The sequence below is a fragment of the Oreochromis aureus genome, linkage group 14 (assembly GCF_013358895.1).
Source record: "Oreochromis aureus strain Israel breed Guangdong linkage group 14, ZZ_aureus, whole genome shotgun sequence".
NCBI lineage: Eukaryota > Metazoa > Chordata > Actinopteri > Cichliformes > Cichlidae > Oreochromis > Oreochromis aureus.
This window is the reverse complement of record NC_052955.1, coordinates 9616517-9636583: the sequence shown is the minus strand read 5'-3', so window position 1 is coordinate 9636583 and position 20067 is coordinate 9616517. Positions and strand designations below refer to the sequence as shown.

Genomic DNA, 20067 nt, shown 5'->3' with positions numbered 1-20067 from the left:
AGAAAAGAGGCAGTGTGAGTGTGTTACAGATTTGGCTTGAGCTTATTCCAGAATGAGGCATCTGGCTCTTGCGTTTGTGTTTGTCTGACACCCAGGTTTAATTACCTCACAAGATCTTCAACTTCTGTTCCTTCAGTATTTTCAGTCATTTGGCCTAGAATATATCACCAATATCTTTAAAATGACTATTTCGGCTTTTTGACTCCTGATCAAAAGAGTTCAAATAGCCACAGACAAACATGCACTGAGCAGTGCTCAGTGCTGTATTGGGGCTTCATTCCAGGTTTTTAAGCAGATAGTCTCTCTATCCTGACTTCATAACAGCCTGGGCAGTCTCTGTTTTAACTTTGTTGGACAAATGTGTACTGATGTCGCATTTTTTTTTTTCTAATTTCACAGAACATTTTTTGAATCAGTATATTTTCACTGTGCAAAGCATTACCAATCTTATATCACCATCTTTGCACAACCTAACACTGAAATGAGCTTTAATTTCAGTGTGACGTGTATTTTGAGAGCCTCATAAATACTCATTTATCAAGTCACACACTCTGAAATAACAAAAACCATGATTATATTAAAGGTTAGTACAAGTGATAAGAGACAGAAACTTGTCAGTTTGAACATACAGTCCTTTCATATGTTATTGATATGCCTAATGTTAAGATGCCTTGAGCCTAAAAACCTATTTCAGAGCCTGTAAGAGATGTATTATAAATTTATTTAAAGCACAACTTTATCTAAATACATGAATTTTCAATATATTAACAACTTTTTCTTTCCATGACTGTTTTTCATAAACACAAACAGGAAAATATCTTGTTTTCAATCTGCAGAATACCTCAGACAGACACAAACAGAAGCCGAAACAGAAACACTGAGAATGTGGGAGGATTCTTTTTGGGAATAAGTGTGTATTCTTTCATTTTGAATATGCTGATAAAGCTTGCATGTAAAATCAAAAAAGCTCAGGCACAGATTCATCGTTATCATCATTTCACTTATTAGCGGTGGCCACAAGTTTATCCACCACAGGGCAGAGTTTGTGCCGTCTGGTTTCTGTTCACAATAAGTGAAAATTCCTTTTATTTGTTAAGCAGACAGAGAGGATTGAGCTGTCTAAACATTCCGATCCAATGTCAAGCCTTTTACATTCCCTGATCAGTCTTGAAAAGCAGACCTAGCAGAGAAAGGAAGCTTTATTTTTTCCTCTTTGGTGACCCCTCAGGACCCTTCAGGCCTTAGAGGTCAGCAGGGGATTGGCTAGATTTAGGTCATTCCTCTGGGACTGAGTGAAGGGAAGCACTTTCTCCCAGTGCTGGGTCAGTCAGCTGACCATGGCTGGGCAGCAGGCTGAAAAGTGTGCCTGGTGTCTCCTCCAGCTCATCAAATTTTAGAAAGAATGCAAAATAAGTTTATATAATTATTTAAATGTTTTGCTACACTGAGACTGATTTGCAGCTTTAAGAAAGCTCCTGATAATAAAAACAGCAAAAACTGATATTACTATTAGCACAAATATTACTCCTACTGCTATTAGTGTTACTATTACTTGCCTCAATGTCACAACATTTGTAGAGCCCCATGTGACCAAGGATTGTTTGAGTTTCTTCCTCTGAAATGGAGGTATTTATTAGTGAGAAAGTTACTCTAAGGTAGATGGGATAGATCTTTTCATTAGATCTTCCTTTTTTTTTTCCAAACATTTGAAAATAACGACCTTCTGACTGGAAAGTTACACTTTTCCAAGGCATTGTCAGGAACTCCCCAACAGAGCATTCATCTAGGAAAGTAAGCTTTAATGTTGGAGAAAATGACTTGATTGCAGAAAGCTCAGGCATGGGTTTTAGTTAAAATTCTAGGAAATTACCTAATGGTTTTACGGAGGTGGTTGAGGATCAATGCCTCTGAGTTTAACAGGAAATTAGAGTCAATCAACATTCACTGAGAAAAAGAAAACCACACTTTCTGTAACTATCTGGGATTCTGAGGAAACGTTTAAAAGCCTGGAGTCACGATTGTTACACACTCTTATCTTTTGTTTTTACTCAAAAATCCACATTTAAGCAATAAAGTAGCTGGGAAGGAACTGAGATGACAAAGTTTTAACTCCGTGCAAACTTGAAGACTTCATAGATAAAGATTCAGAATGGCCTTGATGCATCTACCCCATAAAAAACATGAACACAGAAGCTCTACTGGATAAACCACGAGTGAACTTTTGCTGATCTGAACTCAAACTTCTGTTTACTAAATATCCAGCTCTTTGTCCTGGAATACAATTTTAACATACTTACTCTGCAGTGTATGGTATACCTGGAGGAACTCCCTAAAAACTGTTACTACTGTGATAAATCCTACAGAAAACCCATGCTTTCATACTCAGGTTCTTGAAAAGGGTACACACAGGTGCCGTTGGATTTGATCTTCCCCAGGGCTACACAAGGAAAACACACAGTGATATCTTTCCTCTCTGTCAGACTGACATTCTGCTCAGATTACAGAACAGCAATGATAATTTATGCTTTGGTGACTGTAGTGTATCCAGCTGATTAATGAGGATGGACCGACAGAAGCACCGACACAGCTCCTGTCTGTGTAAGGATGGTCTATTTATATACACACTGTGTGTCTGGGGAGTGGTGAAAGCCAGTGCAGGGTATTCCATCATGCTCTGTATGGCACACATGTCTGGAACCTCCTCGTCTGCTCTTTCACCCTGAGGATATCACATTTCATGCATGCATGGCAGCAAGGCAGATCTCTGCTCTAGCATCTGCAATTTACAAGAACTTTTTGGTGGTTTGTCTGTAACTTTTTGAGCCTATGGGGATGTAGTAAATTGACAGATATTACCTGGAAGCTTGCATGTGTAAAATTTGACTAACCAGTCACCCTCATTTGGATTACTTCCATTGCAGTTTTAATGATGACTTTTGATTTTGATGATGTGATCAGTCTATGTGATTTATCTGACAGTTAAAACTTGCAAAAAAATAAGATACAGATGTTTTCTGAAAACTGTGGAAAGTGAAAAGTCTATTAAAATAATATGAAGATAATAAAACTTACAATTTAAAATGGCCAATTTTTTGCAGAATAAAACACCACCTTGATAGTTTTAATTACTAAAAAGTGTCCCTGTATAGACTCTTGAAACCTTTTCAGACTTTTTGGCTGAATACTATATAATAGCATTGTTTGCTTGTCGACTCTTATCTGAGTGCTTGATTACCCACAGGAGTCTCCACAGGTCCAGTCACCCTGGTCGGAGTCAATAAGTCAGCTAATGAGGAAACTAGACCAGCTTAATCTGGACATAGACGAGGCTCTGAGTGCAAGCTCGTCCCCCTCCGACACACCCTGCACCACCCGCAAGAAACAGGTTGGTGTCTGTTCACACAGCTTGATATCATAGCTATAATTAGCAATGCTTTTTGTATTTTGATACTCATGCAGAATTAATAGTACGTCTCACTGTATGTGTTATAAAGCAGCACGCGGGGTGCAGCACTTCCACCTTCAGTACCTTATTCATTGGCTTCCTGTTAAATCCAGAATTGAATTCAAAATCCTGCTCCTCACATACAAGGTCTTAAATAATCAGGCCCCATCTTATCTTAATGACCTTGTAGTACCATATCACCCTATTAGAGCACTTCGCTCTCGCTCTGCAGGCCTACTTGTTGTTCCTAGAGTATTTAAAAGTAGAATGGGAGGGAGAGCCTTCAGTTTTCAGGCCCCTCTTCTGTGGAACCAGCTTCCAGTTTGGATTCGGGAGACAGACACTATCTCTACTTTCAAGATTAGGCTTAAAACTTTCCTTTTTGCTAAAGCATATAGTTAGGGCTGGACCAGGTGACCCTGAATCCTCCCTTAGTTATGCTGCAATAGACGTAGGCTGCCGGGGATTCCCATGATGCATTGAGTTTTTCCTTTCCAGTCACCTTTCTCACTCACTATGTGTTAATAGACCTCTGCATTGAATCATACTTGTTATTAATCTCTGTCTCTCTTCCACAGCATGTCTTTATCGCAGCAGATGGCCCCGCCCTCCCTGAGCCTGGTTCTGCCGGAGGTTTCTTCCTGTTAAAGGGAGTTTTCCTTCCACTGTCGCCAAAGTGCTTGCTCATAGGGGGTCATATGATTGTTGGGTTTTTCTCTGTGTGTATTATTGTGCGATCTACTGTACAATATAAAGTGCCTTGAGGCGACTTCTGTTGTGATTTGGCGCTATATAAATAAAATTGAATTGAATTGAATTGAATTGAATTGAATTATGATATGTGGAGTGTTACAGCCACTTTGGTGTGGTATGTCTGCATTCCTGTGAAGCGCATGCCGCATACTTGGTCACACTTTTTAAACTTTCCTAAATCAATTTAGTTTGCTCTCTGAGAAAATCCCAGTGGATTATTTGGACCTGTAAGTAACAGGTGTTCAATTTTTTATGTCCTGGTCCATTTATTTAAAGAGCTGCATATTAGGGGAGGATATAGACAAGCTCTCAAATAAGGCAGGAATAACCCATAAACCCAGTATTTGGAGGGAGATATAGTGTGCTGCAAGGCTTGTGAGATATGGTAATAAAGTCTGTGACACTATGGGCTTTGTCACGCTGTCTCGAAGTATCTGTGTGCCTCTTAGTCTGTGTAATCATGTAGGTCTGCAGCTCTTAGATGTGATACTGGAATCTACAGTGCTTTAGCCTGGTCAGAGTGGTGCAGCAGGAACAGACTGCTATTGTACTTTTGCCATTACAACTGCGACCATACCACTTCTCATGGTGGCGTGCTTCTTGGAATATCCCACAAGAGTTTGCATTCATGAACAAAAGTGCTCTTTTGGACTCCATATGTATGTACTGCACAGAAGAGCTGTTGTGTTGGAAGGGAGTTTGTATGATTTGGTCCATTAGGAATGGCTGAGAGAGGCTTACATGCCTCATAGGCATCTGCATAACCATCCCAGGCATTCACTATTACTTGCTTTAACTAATGACAGGCAACTGGGCAAGAAGACAAGACATCTTTACTGGGACATTTGACAAGGTCATACTCTCTGTCTTCTCAAAGGAAGATGCACACATACAGGCTCCTTTGTGTGCTTCTGTCAAGCTGATTTGAGAGTGGAGATTTCACTTCCCCAGACACCGACCTCAGCCTCTTGTTTTCTTTTCCCCTGGCCACTGTTGAGCCCATCCTGTCCTTTTCTGTTTGACCAAACAGTGTTGTTGACAGTTTGCTGTTGTGATGTTGTTGCAGTGGGGTGGTGCGCTTCCAAAGTCCACGTTAAACCGAACCCTGAACGACCAAGTTCTCCACAGACCAGAAAGAGAAGAATGCCAGAACAGAGACTGGTCTTCTACACCTCGCAGATCCTCAATGGGAACCAGAGCGAGAACTAAGAAGACGGTAAGTTTTTCTAAGAACCTCAGCTTCCTGCAGGCATCACTCAGTTTCTCTAAGCCAATAAGAGCTTACAGTGTGCAGTACAGGATATTCAAACTCTGCTGTTGTTCAGATCTCCTTCTTTAAGACTGAGCTGCTCAATTAATTTGGTAGCCCCAGCCTAAGATTTAAGTTTCTGGATTTTTATTACAGCATATTTGGGTGACTGCCAATGGGCATTACTCAGTGGACTGCCTGTTAATTTAAAGTAGCTAAGAATTATTTTCTTTCTGTTTCCCTCTAAATTATAATGATCTATAAATAATCCAATGACAAATGATGTAATTTTACCTTTTAGCTTTTCTGCTGCTTTATGACAGATGATCCAAGTCAATAGCTTTTTAGGTTGTCTGTTCGTCCTTGAATCTCATTCTGGTGAATGTAATATCTCAAACATTCAAGTAGTCAAAAGTCATATTTAATGGTCACTGTGACCTCACTAGTTGTTAACAATCAGCGATTAAAAATAAGTCAGTGAATCTCCATAGACTCCCTTTTAAAGTGCCTTTTAAAGTACTTATTTACATCCTGGTACAAAGACAGATTTGTTAATGGCATATGTTATGAGGTAGATTTCAGTTTACACCAAGAGACATTAGCGAGTCAGCAGTTTTTCCTACATTCTGTTAAAACCTGTTTTTCTTTAAATCAATTTCAATTCAATTTTGTTTATAAAATGCCAAATCAGAAACAACAGTTTCCTCAAGGTGCTTAATTTTATAAGGTAAAGACCCTACAATAATACAATAATACAAAACCTCATGCCAAATTACCATCCCATGTGGTAGCCAATGATTTTGATGTGGCGATCAAAGAGACCTTAAAAATTGAATGACATGGGTGAAATAAATGCTGTTGCAAAGCGACCTTTACTAAACCTCCAGGGAGGTGATCGATGTGACTATAAACGAGGGTGAAGAATTTCAAGCATGAAGTCGCTTGAAATTCAGTGACTTCAAGCAACAATCTTTTACCTATCTCTATACTGTTAATATCAAAGTGTGTAGACAAAACAAAATCCCAAAAGTAAACATTTTAAATGTGTAACTATTTTAAAGATAAAGCCACCATTGGGATTTTGATCTTTTTCATTCCCAATCTACACAACATTTCCATCTGTCTACACATCTGTAAATATTTAGGGTTTGGATTTGAAATCAGGTCAGTCAAACATTCTTAGAGAAGCACAACTCACTTCTTATGGCAAAGAATGTGACTGTTTCGCTGCCGTAAAGAAATAACTGAACAAATAACTGAAACTGAAAGATTTCCAGAATATAAAATCAGATAATATGAAAAAAGTCAAATCCATCTAATACATGTTTTTAGTATCATTTTGTGACATCTTCATCCACATTATGATATTTGATATTAGTCTGAAAAGGTTTCATTTTGTTTAGCTGCAACACGAAACTACAGACTGGATTCTGTTGTAGTTAAACAAAATGGATCATTTTGGTCTCTGGAAACTTCAGGTGAAATAACATTGATTTTCAGAATAGGTGACACCTGTATGTTCTGTGAAACCCGTGAGTACCTTTTGGAAATGATGACAGCATGGGTTAAAACTGGGTGTCAGAGCAGCTGTGTATGTTCACATATTTTATAGATGGAGTAATTTGGTTGGATAATGAGTTCTTGTTATTCTTCAGTTATGAAATGTTTTAGGCTGTTCAAGAGATCTGTTCTATGGTCACCAAATACCATATCAGTAACCATAGCACTATCTCTCCACAAGCAAGAAAATGAACATATATCTGCAAATGCCACACAATATAACTAAGTGACCATGCAAAGTTTACAGATATAGGTAAAATGAAATGACATGCAGCATTGCACATGTTGAGCTCTGGGGTCTATATGAAACTTCTGACAGCTGGGAGTTGAGATGAAGTCTGAGTCACAGTCTTGGAGTCAAAGAATAAACAAGCTAAATGTGTGAGACAAAACACACGACTGGAACTGGTAATTGCAGCTTAATTTACAGATGTTTTATGAACCATGTAGCAAAGGTTTGTTGCACCTGGATGACACACTCCCTTATATCTGTAACATCTCTAAATACTGGAATGCAGTTCATATCTTCCTCAGTCTAGACCTTATCTGAGCATGAATGTCTTGGATGCTGATTAAGATAATGCCTTGGTAGAGGAAGATGCACACAGAATTCTTTACACAATGTCTACAGCAAGACGTTATGCGATTTTATAGAAAAATATTCCTTACATGTGGTTCCAATGGGAAAATATGTTTTAATGTTTTCAAAGTTTAGTCACTTGTCTTTCAAATTTCATTATGAATAGCTAAACAGACCTGATTTTAAAAAGGCACAAAGAGACATATCTCTTGCATCTTTTTTTTCTGCAAACAGTTTGATTTCAGTGCTTCTAGCATTAACTGGACTTGTGTCTAAATGGCATTGAACTGAAAGTTCATTTGAATCATACTGCAGCAGCACTCTGCTGTGTCACATGGTGTTTACCTCCTGCATCTATGAAGCAAGTTCAAGATACCCAGAATATCTTACTGTGATCTGGCTTCACTTACCCTAACGTCGGCAATGTAGGTGGTTATCAACTCGATAAATCAACCCAGGGTTTCTCAATCTAGCTACAAGCACGTTCACATGAAAGGGCTGACTTTAGCAGCATCTGACCAGTCACAAACATGGAGAAGTCTTATGGTAGCAAAGATGGGAAGACGTTAAACACTTAATACGGACTAAAAATTAATAGAGCCACTGTAGACAACGCAGTGTTTTGTGAGTTTGAGTGTGAGAGGAAGCATTGCACACTAGTTTAGCATTAAAGTGCTACTCCTTTTTCTTTTTAAGGATGTTTACCTGTTCAAAGAAATCCTTAAAAGCCCAAAATCTCCATGACATTTAGTTCATGATGTGTATATGTGACTATATAGCCTGAAAAATAACAACTTTATTCATGTTTGTACTAGTTATCTTCACCCAGCTTTTGAGACCAGCTTTTTTCAGTGTTCTGTGATTGGTGAATAGAGACGTATTTGGGTTGAGGTTTCCTCCATTAATTGCTGTTGACAAAGGCGGGTATACGGAGGGCATGCTGGTCTCTCATTCAGACTGACTGTTCCCCTAACGGCCTTGTTGACTTGTCATGTGTGTTGAGACAGCAGCTATCATTCACTTACACAGACTTGTCCATCCGTCTAAACATTCTTGTTGGTGCAAGCAAAGGGAAGTTTTTCCTCTGACAACAGCCATGAAAAGATCCTCTGTGCTTCGCTTCTTTTTAGGATGTCACATTTTCTGACCTGTAACCTTTGACATGTGTCTGTGATTGGCCTGAATCAGGCGATGTGTGTTTCAAGTGGGTCAGATCTCAGGATAAGTCAGGTTGAAATACTTTTCCGGGGCTTTTGAGGCAGAGAGAATGATTGATGTGTTCATGTCTTTGAAACCTCTTCAAATTGGTACATCTCCTCTGGGGCTCAGCATCTGGTTTTTGGAGTGTTCATTTTCCTGAGTTTATTTCTGAAACTAGGTCTAAAGCAGGTCTATTGAGACTAACTTACCAGGGCTGCATTTACAGAAAATGTATTTACAGCACAGAGGTAAGGACTTCATGTCTGTACATTAAAGCACTCTTTTCAGTGTTTGGATACGTGATGAAATTCTGCCAGGCTGTGCCAAATCTCACAGTCAATAATGAGGGATCCATCAGTGGCTATACCTCATGGTTTGAAGAGGCTCCACTCAACTCGTCTATGTTTAAACAGAGATAAAAATACACACATAAGGGTATGAGTCATACATTTATGTTTGACTCATACTTGTTTTTGAATTTGGTTCTCAAAGAGAGTTGGATTTTTGTGCCTGGAGGTAACTCAGTGGTTGAGCCTGCTAACCCTGGAGAATTCCCCCTCCACCTGCCAGAAACTTGTTAGGAATTATTCCCTTGATCTCCTTTCAACTGCCTGCTGTCCTTTGTGCTCATTTGCTATATTCCCTAATAGTGTCAATTACTATCTAGAGAAGACAGCAACGTGGACACGACTTTTAGTAGGTCGCTCATCCAGCCTAGAGGTAAAATGTGAGGGTTTATACTGTTTGTAGTAATGAAATCTTTGCTGGTATGTTGATAGAAAATCTAAACAGTGCCCTGTGGGCTAATTGTATGTTAACAGTCATAACGGAGGCTCTGTAGTTTTAGAAAAAAAGACATCTTGGGACTATATGCTGCATTTTTGCCTATTCCTCAATGAACGTGGAATCAGGGCAGGCAAACAAGTGCATAAATCAAACCAGTGAGCCACAGAGGGGAAATGGAAAAGAGAGATGGGCAGGAGAGGAGATCATGTCCGGTCAGGAAAAGATTTTCAGTTTCTTGGCCTCTATAGGCAGTAGTAGAATTATATTAATAACCATTAAACTAAAAGGTTATAAAGAATATGCCGACCAGCATAATTTTACAGTGACAAGTTCATGTATCAGCACTTCATTTCCACACAGGTCTATTTTCCAGCGCTAACAGCATTCCAAAGAAATGATTCTGTAAAATTATCTTTGATAGTTTTTCTTTGGTCTTATTGGGAAAAGCAAGCTGATATAAGTCTCTTTAAAAGGAGATTATTTTACATTTTAAAGAAAATCATTGAGACTTTCTCCCTAAATACAGAGAACTAGGTGCTTGTATCTGAATAGTTTTCATGGCAACTGGTGCATATGTATGGCTGCCAAAGTGAAGCTGCATTCAAGTAAAGCCTTAGTGACTGTTAATTTATTGTTGTTATTATTATTATTAATTTATTATTATTTATTATCTTCTTTTTTGAAAAGTCCCATAAAAAAGAAACTATGTTATATATACAGTTACTGCTACAGTGACCAGTATTTGAATGTTTTCTCCTGCAGATGTTCAGGAAGGTGACGGATGCAGCAGGTGCAGGTAAGACAATATTTCTGTTTTTTATTAGTGGCTGCCCAACAAAATGCCTGTCTGTGCAGTGCATGCTGGGAGAGCATGTGACCAGATAAAGCTGATAGAGAAAATGCTTTCTGAGTATACCAGAAAGCAGTGGGGGGTAAATGCATATCAATAAGCATTGCTTTCACCTGTTGTTTTTAAAAATCAGTATTAGTTAGTATTACACTAAAGCTAAGGGTCATTATTTTTGTAAAGCTATAATCAAGTGTTTAAGTGGACTGGCACCTTCACTTAATAAGGAATTAAATCTGATAAGTAGGTTAATACATATTACTATAACTTCCAGTGATTGCATGGAGGTATTTATTGATTAATACAATTATGGTCCTTACATCTTTAACATATCCTTTTCCCTTCATGTTCATGTGTTCATTGTGCAGATGTAAAGTTGCGCTCACGGTACTTTAGCATCTAGCTAGCTACAGAAGAGTGAGCATAAACAGAGTAACGTTTTTTTGATTGGCGGGTAATTTCTAAAGCAATTTTTCAAATATCTCAGCAAATATAATGCACCATGATTTTTAGTTGGAGGGGAAGGAGATCTGTAAATCAATTAATGTTCACTGTACAGTAAAACTACTATTACATAATAGCACTATTATGTAAGAAAAGGATTAGACGCTGTCACCTTGTAGAATTTTCTTTTGGAGTCTGAAAGCATAAGACCCTGAAATTTTACATATTGATGCCTTGAAATGTTATACCTGGATCATAAAGTGTAATTGTTTAAGGAGTCTTCGGTCTTAGTCCACAGCCAGTTTACCATCAGTGAAGTGCTGTCCTGTATGACAGCGGTCCCCAACCTGCACCACAGAGCGCTTTATGTCCGACAATATTTTCTCGGACCGGCCTTTAAGGTGTTGCGGATAAATACAACAAAATAAAACCTGTATCGGTACAAAAAAAGAAGATTTATTCATAACACAAGGGAAAAGACCCAGGGAAACCGAGTTAACAATATAAACCATTTAAAAAAATAACGATAAAAACCCTGAACACCATAAATTTCACACCCAAGCTTCAACTCTCGCGGTCCAGTACCAAACGACTCACAGACCGGTATCAGTCTGTGGCCCGGGGGTTGGGGACCGCTGCTGTATGCCATGTAATAAAAAAAAAAACCCAACCCTCTGTGAACTCTGAGGCTGGATTGCACGCTGGCTCACATGGTGGCATTCTTCAGGCACCAGACAATAAGACTGATGGCCACAGGTGGCAGCTCCCTCCCAACCGTGTCTTGAGAATGTCCAAATGCACAGATTCTTGTTTTAAAGGCCTTTTATATATTGGTCACATGGTGGTTAAAATTAGGCAGCGTGCCAGATCTTTGTTTCTGTTTTGCTGTGAGGAAATATTTGGCTTGGTGTGATGTAGGCCTTGTGGGGCAGCTGCAGGATTTGGGTAGATGCCATTTTAGACTCAGGTTGCACTCTCACATGACCTCAGTTGTACATGATTGCACCGCACAAGTGGACATTATGGTCTGGAAAAATTCCATGTCACTTTTATGAAGCAGTTAACTAATGTGTGGTCTGGTCGTGTGAATGAGATATGTCCTGTGACTGATTCTTGGAAACCTGAGTGTGCGAGCACAGTGAAAAACATCAACAGATCTGTCAACCCAGATAAAAGATTCCCATCAAATGATTTCTGATGGGAAAAAATTTTATTTAGTTTGGATAGTTTGATAGGGATATTGTGTCCAATCTAGCTTATTCCAATCTACTTTATTAGGTCAAAAAGCACATAGAATCTACAAATGGTTTCGACATTTTGACTTGTAAAAGATGGTCTTTTCTCATTAGGTGTGAGTTTTCCTGGTTGTATTTTGCAGCTGGGCTGCAGGAACCTCTTTAAAGACATGAATATGAGACAGCCAGATGGTCCTCGGTGTAGACTATAACATCACCGTCCACCTCATTACATTGACATTGGCCAGAAGAGGCTTTGTTTTTGTTGTTGCTTTTAATGTGCTAGAAATGTCCTGCAGGCTTATTACACATTCACATGACTTGTATGCAAGGATGCCCAAAAGTTCTTTTACAATGTATAATGCATGGTGGGTTTCTGTAAATTATGTTATTGTAATATTTAATTAATGTATATTATTTAGTATTTATTTGATCGTTATTCTTTTTTTAATTGCCACCATACCTGAGTTTTATTAACAAAGTGTGGAAAAAATAAATCTTTAGTTAGCATGGTGGTCTGTCAGAGCAGCACAGCTTTTAATGGTGTTGAATTCTTTTGAACATTGAAGTTCATGTTTGTAACTTATAATAGGACGAGCAGAGAGCAGAGATCTTTGAAATAGTTCTTCCTACTTCTTGTTGTTTATTTAAGATCATGTTGTGAGTAATTTCTGGAAAACAGTCAACCTTTTAACCTTCTTGACTTTTGGTTTTGTTTTTTCCTGATTCAAAAAAAAAGGCCTAGAGCTTTGTTCAAGCCACATATGGAAACACTCAGAGAAGATTTGATCTATGGAGGGTGGAAAAAAGCTTAATACTGATTTTGAAATGTTTAATTTCTGAAGATATTGCTCAACATTTTTTTAAACCTTGCATAGATGATGAGCAAAAACTACCTTAATCCCCCTCACATACAGTCATTTGTATGGAAATCCAATCCCTCCCATGTCTTTAATTGCTGTGTGGAAATGAATGACTTCCTTTGGTGAGAGGAAGCAACTATGTTCATCCTCAAAACCCCGCTGCCTGACTGATATTAATCATAGATTTAATGAATCCTCAGTGACACTAATGCTGAAAGCTGCATATTCGGCCAGGTTTCTGCCAGAGATACAGATACAGTACAGATAAGTAGAGTAGATAAGTAGTGAAACTGTCTTCACTGAAAGATTTATTTAATAGTAGGAAGAAATTTAGGTTTATTAATAGATGTGTTTTGGATTTTGTGTCCAGCGAAAGTATATTTTCTTAAATTTTACAAGTTTCAGTGAAGTTTAGACACACAGAAATGGCTCCAAGACACAGCTATGTTGAACTCTGTGACTTTAAACTTGCATAAGTAAGTGGTCTTTTGCTTTATAACATGTTTATAACATTGTATTACCCAAGCACCAGTCTGAGAGAAAATCAGGACTCTGTGGCCCAGAACTGTCAGGCTGAGGCTTCCCTCTAATACTCTCATTTACACAGATCCTGTCTCTGAATACATATGCTAATCTACTTTCGGTGTGGAAATCTCTTGCTGCTGATTATAAGAAAAACAAAGGGGGAAAAGAGAGTTTTCACAACTAAGTACACCCTTACTGATTCCTTCGGAATTAAAAGGATAAGTTGCACCAGTGTGCTGCTAATCACATGCACTTGATTAATTAATGATCAGCAAGTGTGACCATCTCTATAAAAGCGGAAGCTTAGGCAGTCTGCTGGTTTGGAGCATTTATGTGTGTTTTAACATAATACCTCAATCTTACCAGAAGTGGACGTCCCTTCAAATTCACCCCAAGGTCAGACTGTGCAATGCTCAAAGAAATTACAGAAAAAAAATACTTAAGAGCTGCATCTCAGTTTCTACAGGCCTCACTTAGAATGTTAAATGTTAAATTTCATGACAGCGCAATTAGAAAATGACTGAACAAGTAAGCTGTTCAGCAGGATTGCTGAGGGCTTAGGTTTGCAAAATTGTGTCTGAACAAACCATTTCTTGACCAATGTTCTTTGGAGAAACATAACCCAAAGTGGAGATGAAATACACAGCGCCACATTCGGCAAAAAACTAACCGAGCACATATGCACAAACACCTCATACCAGCTATTAGGAATTTGGGCTTGTTTTGGAGCCACAAGACCTTGGCACATTGTAGTCATTTAGTCAACTATGAAGGCCTCTGTACACCACAGTATTCTAGAGTCAGATGTGAGGCTATTTGTCTGACAGCTAAACCTTGGCCAAAACTGGGTCATGCAACAGGACAATGACCCCAAGCACAGCAGCAAATCTACAACAGAACAGCTGAAAAACAAAAGAATCAAGGTGTTGCAATACCCCAGTCCAGACCTCGGCCTGATTGAAATACTGTGGTGGAACCTTAAGAGAGTTGAGCATAAATGAATGCATGCAAACCTCGGTGAACTGATGCAATGTAAAGCAGAGTGGCAAAATTTCTCTATGAGAAATTGTACTTCACTTCCACAGAACTGCATAGCATCCTTTGAGAAAAGTTTTCATATGACTGTAAATATAAGCAGTGAAGCTTGAATTTAAAAATAGTTTTTTGCACACTGAATAACAACACATTTTACAGCAGATTTTATTGATCTAACAGAGGGGACAATAATTTCTACATTGAGGAAATGACCAAAATCTATCCTTCAACCGGTTTTCAATAACCACTCATTTAGTTAAGATTACAGAAAAGTAGAAGCCTATCCCAGCTGACACTGGCCCATTGCAGGGCTAACACAAAGAGAAAGCAGACGTCCTATAAACAACTGAGAATCACCAAAATTAACTGAACATGCATGCCATACTTTTGTGTGAAAAGAAACAGGGGCAGATTGAGAAAAACCACAATGGTACACCCTGTGCCAGTGTGTCACACTGGATGCTTACATAACTAATAATGACATGCATAGATGGTAAATTTAATCTGTTATGCTTAAGTGCTTGCATGCACAAAGCTTACTATGGATACAATACAGTACCATCCAAGATCACATTGTGTATACAGTAAGATTCTATTTTAAATGAATTTTTACTTTAACTAATTTGTTCTGCTCACATATTATAGTTACATCTTATTTCCTATGAAGTAATTCGCTCATAGTCCTGATGACTGAGGCTGAACTGCAGAGGGGTTGTAAAATCCACAGTAACAGAGCTAGTTGCTTGCTATGTGTACAAGGCCCAGGTGTTTTTGATCAGACTGTGAAAACTGAAAAAAAACAAAACAAAACTGTACTTATTTATGTGAAACATCACCACAGATGTTTTCTCTTGTCTGCTATTAACAGTATAAAACTAATATGACAATGTTGAGTTCCCTGGACAGTTCCCCTTGGCACCAAGTCAAGTTTAATCAGGCTCCGATGATTGGGATTAATGGCACAGTAGAGCTAGAACCATTTACCAGCCTTTTTCATGATTCCCACAGTGAAACTGGCCAACATGAGAATCCTTCTCACTGTGAAATGACTCCTCTGTTGAGCCTTATGTATACACTGCTATTATAAATCACCAGTCCAGCTATAGATGGTGCACCAGTGGGTATTATATAATGTCCATGGCTACTAATGCATTAAAGCAGGGTTGCTGTTTTTTTTACTCCTGCATATTCTTCAGCTGTTCTCAAACTCCAGTGTCACCCAGGGTCACAGCCTGCTGGTGGAGACTGACTGTGACCTCAGACAGCTGCAGTCGCTCTCTCTGTTTCTCTCCCTGGAGGCTGGTTAGAGGCTATAATATACACATCACAAGAGCATCATGGAAACATGTGAGGAGAAGATGACATAGCCTGACACCTACGCAGTTCTAATCAGAACATATACAAGCAAAGTTGGCTGGTGGGGCTAGTATTGAAATCAGATGTATGTTTTAGGCTGTGTGAAGGAATAATAACTCTGTTGTTATTCTTTGTTATGGTCTGACCTCATTCCATACTTAGCTAAGTGTCGCATTTTTCCCTGGGGAAGAACAAGGAATGGATCATTTTGAAGGAACTCTAGTCATTTTCCTATTTGCCTTGAATTGTTATTCTAGCTTTATTTCTCTTTGTTAGAGCACATTCAGAATCCAGTACAAATATGTTCAAAATTATGTGGACACTCAGAGGAGATTGTGAAACCTCGGAAAACCCATGAGCATGAATATACAGCTACAGTGCTTTGAAAATGTATCTGCCTCCTTCCTCCTTTCTTCTTTCTTCCTTTTTGCACATTTGTTACTCTTACATATTTCAGATCATCAATCAAAATTCAGTATTAGACAAACAACCTGAGTAAATACAAAATGCAGTTTTTAAATGGTGATTTCATTTATTAAGAGGAAAAAAACTACCTATCTCCCTCTGAAAGTGTGAAAAACCTTTTTAGTCGGCAGTGGTTTTCACTTTGGAACTCTCCCATTGAGGCTATTTTTGCCCAGTCTTTTTTCTCATTGTTGAAACATGAACGCTGACCTTAACTGAAACAAGTGAGACATGCAGTTCTTTAGATGTTTCTCTAGATTCTTTTATGACCTCCTGGATAACACTTCAGCTCTTGGAGTAACTTTGGTAGGTCATACACTCCTGGGAAGGTTCACGACTGTTCTAAGTTTTCACTGTGGTGTGCTGTAGTCCCAGAACCTTAGAAATGGCTTTTTAACCTTTTCCAGACCGATAGATGTCAGTGATTTTGATTCTCTGCTGTTCTTGAATGGCATTAGATCATGGCATAATGTTTTACTTTTTGGGGTCTTTTAGTCTGGTTCATTTTGCCATACACTTTTATTTAAGTGATTTATTGAGTCAGCAGGTCTGATATTAATCAGTCCTAGGTGTGACTAGTGATACTGAACTCCGCTTTCCAAAAATGAAAATGAAAAATGAAATCCTCATACAAAAGTGTTTTGTATTTACTCTAATGCTAAACGTTGCTTGATAATCTGAAACATGTAAATGTGTCAAAAAAAATTAAAAAAGAAGAAGTCAGCAAGGGGCAAATACTTTTTCATTGCACTGTATAACAGCCTCCGACTTTTTTTTCTCAAGGCTTTTCACAAGATTCTTACGCCTGACTGCAGAGATTTTGTTCCCATTCAGCCACAAGAGGATTAGTGAGGTCAGCCACTGATGCTGGCGATAAGGGTGGCTTCCAGTCTTCAAGTTCATCCCAAAGGTGCTGGATAGAGTTAGGATGTAAGAATGTCAAGTTCCTCCAAATCCATATTGAGAAATTTGTGCACAGTACCACTGCTGTACACACAAAAAATGTGAAAACTGTTACTGTAAAATTGGGCACACACTGTTGACTTGGCTGCCACATTATTTTATTTTATGTGATATTATTGCTACGAGAGACGGGATATTTTATATAGGCTGTAGGCAACACCAAACCAGATGATTTATTATTCTTGTTAGCAGTAGAATTAACCCTTTGAGATCCAATTCACAAGAAGTGATGACTGACTTAGACCTTATACGGTTCTTCTTCTCCTCTCAGCTGTTTACTTTAGTGGCCATTGCTCCTGATCATCTGCTTCCAACTCCAGTCCCTTGTATCTTGTTCTCCCACACCAACCCACATGTCCTCATTCACTGGATCCATGAATCTTCTCTGTGGTCTTCCTCTTTTCCTTTCCATGTTCAACATCCTTTTTCCAATATATCCACTATCCCTCCTGTGTCCAAACCATCTTAACCTCATCTCTCTAACTTCAATGTCAGCAGCTGAGAGGCTTTTGACCATGCCACATACAAGTATGTATGGCACCTTTAGTCAGCACACAAAGTCCTGAAAGGAAAGGTGCTATGGTTTGCACGTCATGTTTCATGACAAAGATGTGATTGCTGGCCAGAAGTGCAAGGCTTTAGACATCAGCTGTTCTCTCTCATAAAGATGAAAGAAAGAAAAATTCCCTAAATTGATTTACTACTACCACTATTACTACAGAAAAACTAACGTTCATGAAATCGTCCCATTATTTTTACTCCCCTCTGTCTGTTTCCCGACAGGTGCCAGATCAGTGACATCATGCTCTAAATTTATAAGCAGATAGATGCAGCTCAGACTATAAAGGGTGCTGCTGGCATGACAAATGCATGAAAAATTCCACACATGGAAAGATGGAAAACGACTTGTGGTTTCCTGAGAGCAGAGGCCAGCTCGGCAGTTTCAGAGGGAGAGCAGGGGTGGGGGCGGGGGTGGAGGTGGGCTGGACTGCTAGTATTTCTGGACTTTTCTTTGTATATACAGTAATTTGTCAAGGTTGTGAAAACATTACAGAACAGCGTGGTTAACAAGGTCTGAAATCTTCTAAAGTTTTTATTGCAGTTTCAACATTTTCATTGCAATTATTTCAGCAATCATATATACAATAGCACATAATATCATTTAATAATGCCTCCAAGGCCCTTGCACTGAATGAGATCATCATGTTCTACAGTTTCTTAGATCGTGGGGCATAATTTATTGCCCAGTATAAATCATCTGGTTTGATCCTGCCATTGTGTATTGTGTGTGTTCATAAAGCTGTTTGAACAGACACTATCTCCCAAGTGTATGTCCTTCACGGAGCAGAAACGGGTTTATTGTTCTCATTCCCAATTACACCCATGCTGCCAATTAGAGAAAAAAGCAGGCAATAAATCCTTTAGGGATCAGCTTCCTCAGAAACACTCTTTTGACAGTGTGTGAGTGGTGTGTGCGTTGGGGTAATTCAGGCCTGGGTTTTGTAAACTAAGTGGAAGGAGACACGGGCAGCCGTGTCAGGACGCAGGCCAGTTTCACAAGGGCAGAAACTCCGTGTGTGAGTGAGTGTGTGAAGCAACACAAAAGCTACCAGGTTGGTCCACCACTCAGCTGCCAACTGAGAAGAAAAGCAGAAAGAAGATTGAGGAAGTAATGAGCCAGGAAAAGACACAGCACTTTAGGGTCCCACACCAGGATGTTAGTGACTACACAGACAACCAGCTCATGTCCACGTGTCTCCTTTTGTGTGTAAATGTTTACCACTCTACTGGAAATGAATGCAAACAATAACTTCTTCCTCACATAAAGCTTATCGAATCTGGTACTCCACTTTGTACCTCAGTGTTCCTGCAAAACACGCACACGCTCAACTTTCAAGCCAAGAACATTTCCTCAGGGCCAGTTTAGATACAATAACTTCATTGGCTCTTGCAGTGGCCTCCCAAATTTCCCACATAAACCGCGGAGATTCCAGATGTTGCAGGGAAGCGAAAAGTCTGTTCCTCCGCTGGGCCTCGAGCCCTTGCCTCCGCATCCTCAGGTTGACCAATCGCGTGGCACATCTCACATCAAGCACTGTGTGTTTTTGCACTGAAGCAAGGCTACGGGCACCCATGCTGCTGGAGATTTAGATAGCTGTTCGCTTTTCACTTGTACCCAGATAACAAAAAACAACACAGCATGCTCTTAAAAGAAGCTCTGTCCTTGGGCGGTGTAGCACTGCAGCTTTCTTGTGGTTTCAGACCTGATTAAACAATTTGGCTCAGTAATCAAAGAGCAATAGCAGGCAGAAGCAGAGCAGACTTCCTGCATCCTCTCTGCACTCTGGCTCACAGGCTTTAAAACTTAAGGGCCCACTAGGACTTGTTTGTGTCTCAGTGTGAAAACAATACCTGCACTGTACTTCCAGCTTATCATGGTTGATGAGCTGAGCAGAATTTTTGGCAATAGCTTGGCGATTCCACATTTGCTTCATTAAGAAAACTGTTTGAGGGACAGAGATAATAAAAGTACAAATCAAGTGGGCTCTGCCCCCCCGATGTTGTTAACCTAACTTTGTTTTTTAAGCATGTGGTAGGAATTCCCAAAGTGGTAACATACAGGTTGGGAAATACTGTGGTTTACTAATCATAATAAGGAGTTTCAGATCTCTGAAAGCCAACTGTAACAACTTCAAATGTCAAATAGGACTTCTGATGTCCTATTTGACATTTGTCATGGGAGGGGAGAGTACAAACACTT

At 39.2% G+C, this 20067-nt stretch overlaps 1 protein-coding gene across 2 annotated transcripts in view; it reads left to right on the top strand.

Moving 5' to 3' along the window:
• stard13b (StAR-related lipid transfer (START) domain containing 13b) overlaps window positions 1-20067 on the top strand; it is a 60919-nt gene that overhangs the window by 4785 nt on the left and 36067 nt on the right. For both annotated transcript variants that reach the window (XM_031727768.2, XM_039597997.1), the window contains exons 3-5: window positions 3242-3385; window positions 5265-5414; window positions 10336-10369. In XM_031727768.2, coding sequence (XP_031583628.2) covers window positions 3242-3385; window positions 5265-5414; window positions 10336-10369 — 328 coding nt within the window. The remainder of the gene's footprint in view (window positions 1-3241; window positions 3386-5264; window positions 5415-10335; window positions 10370-20067) is intronic.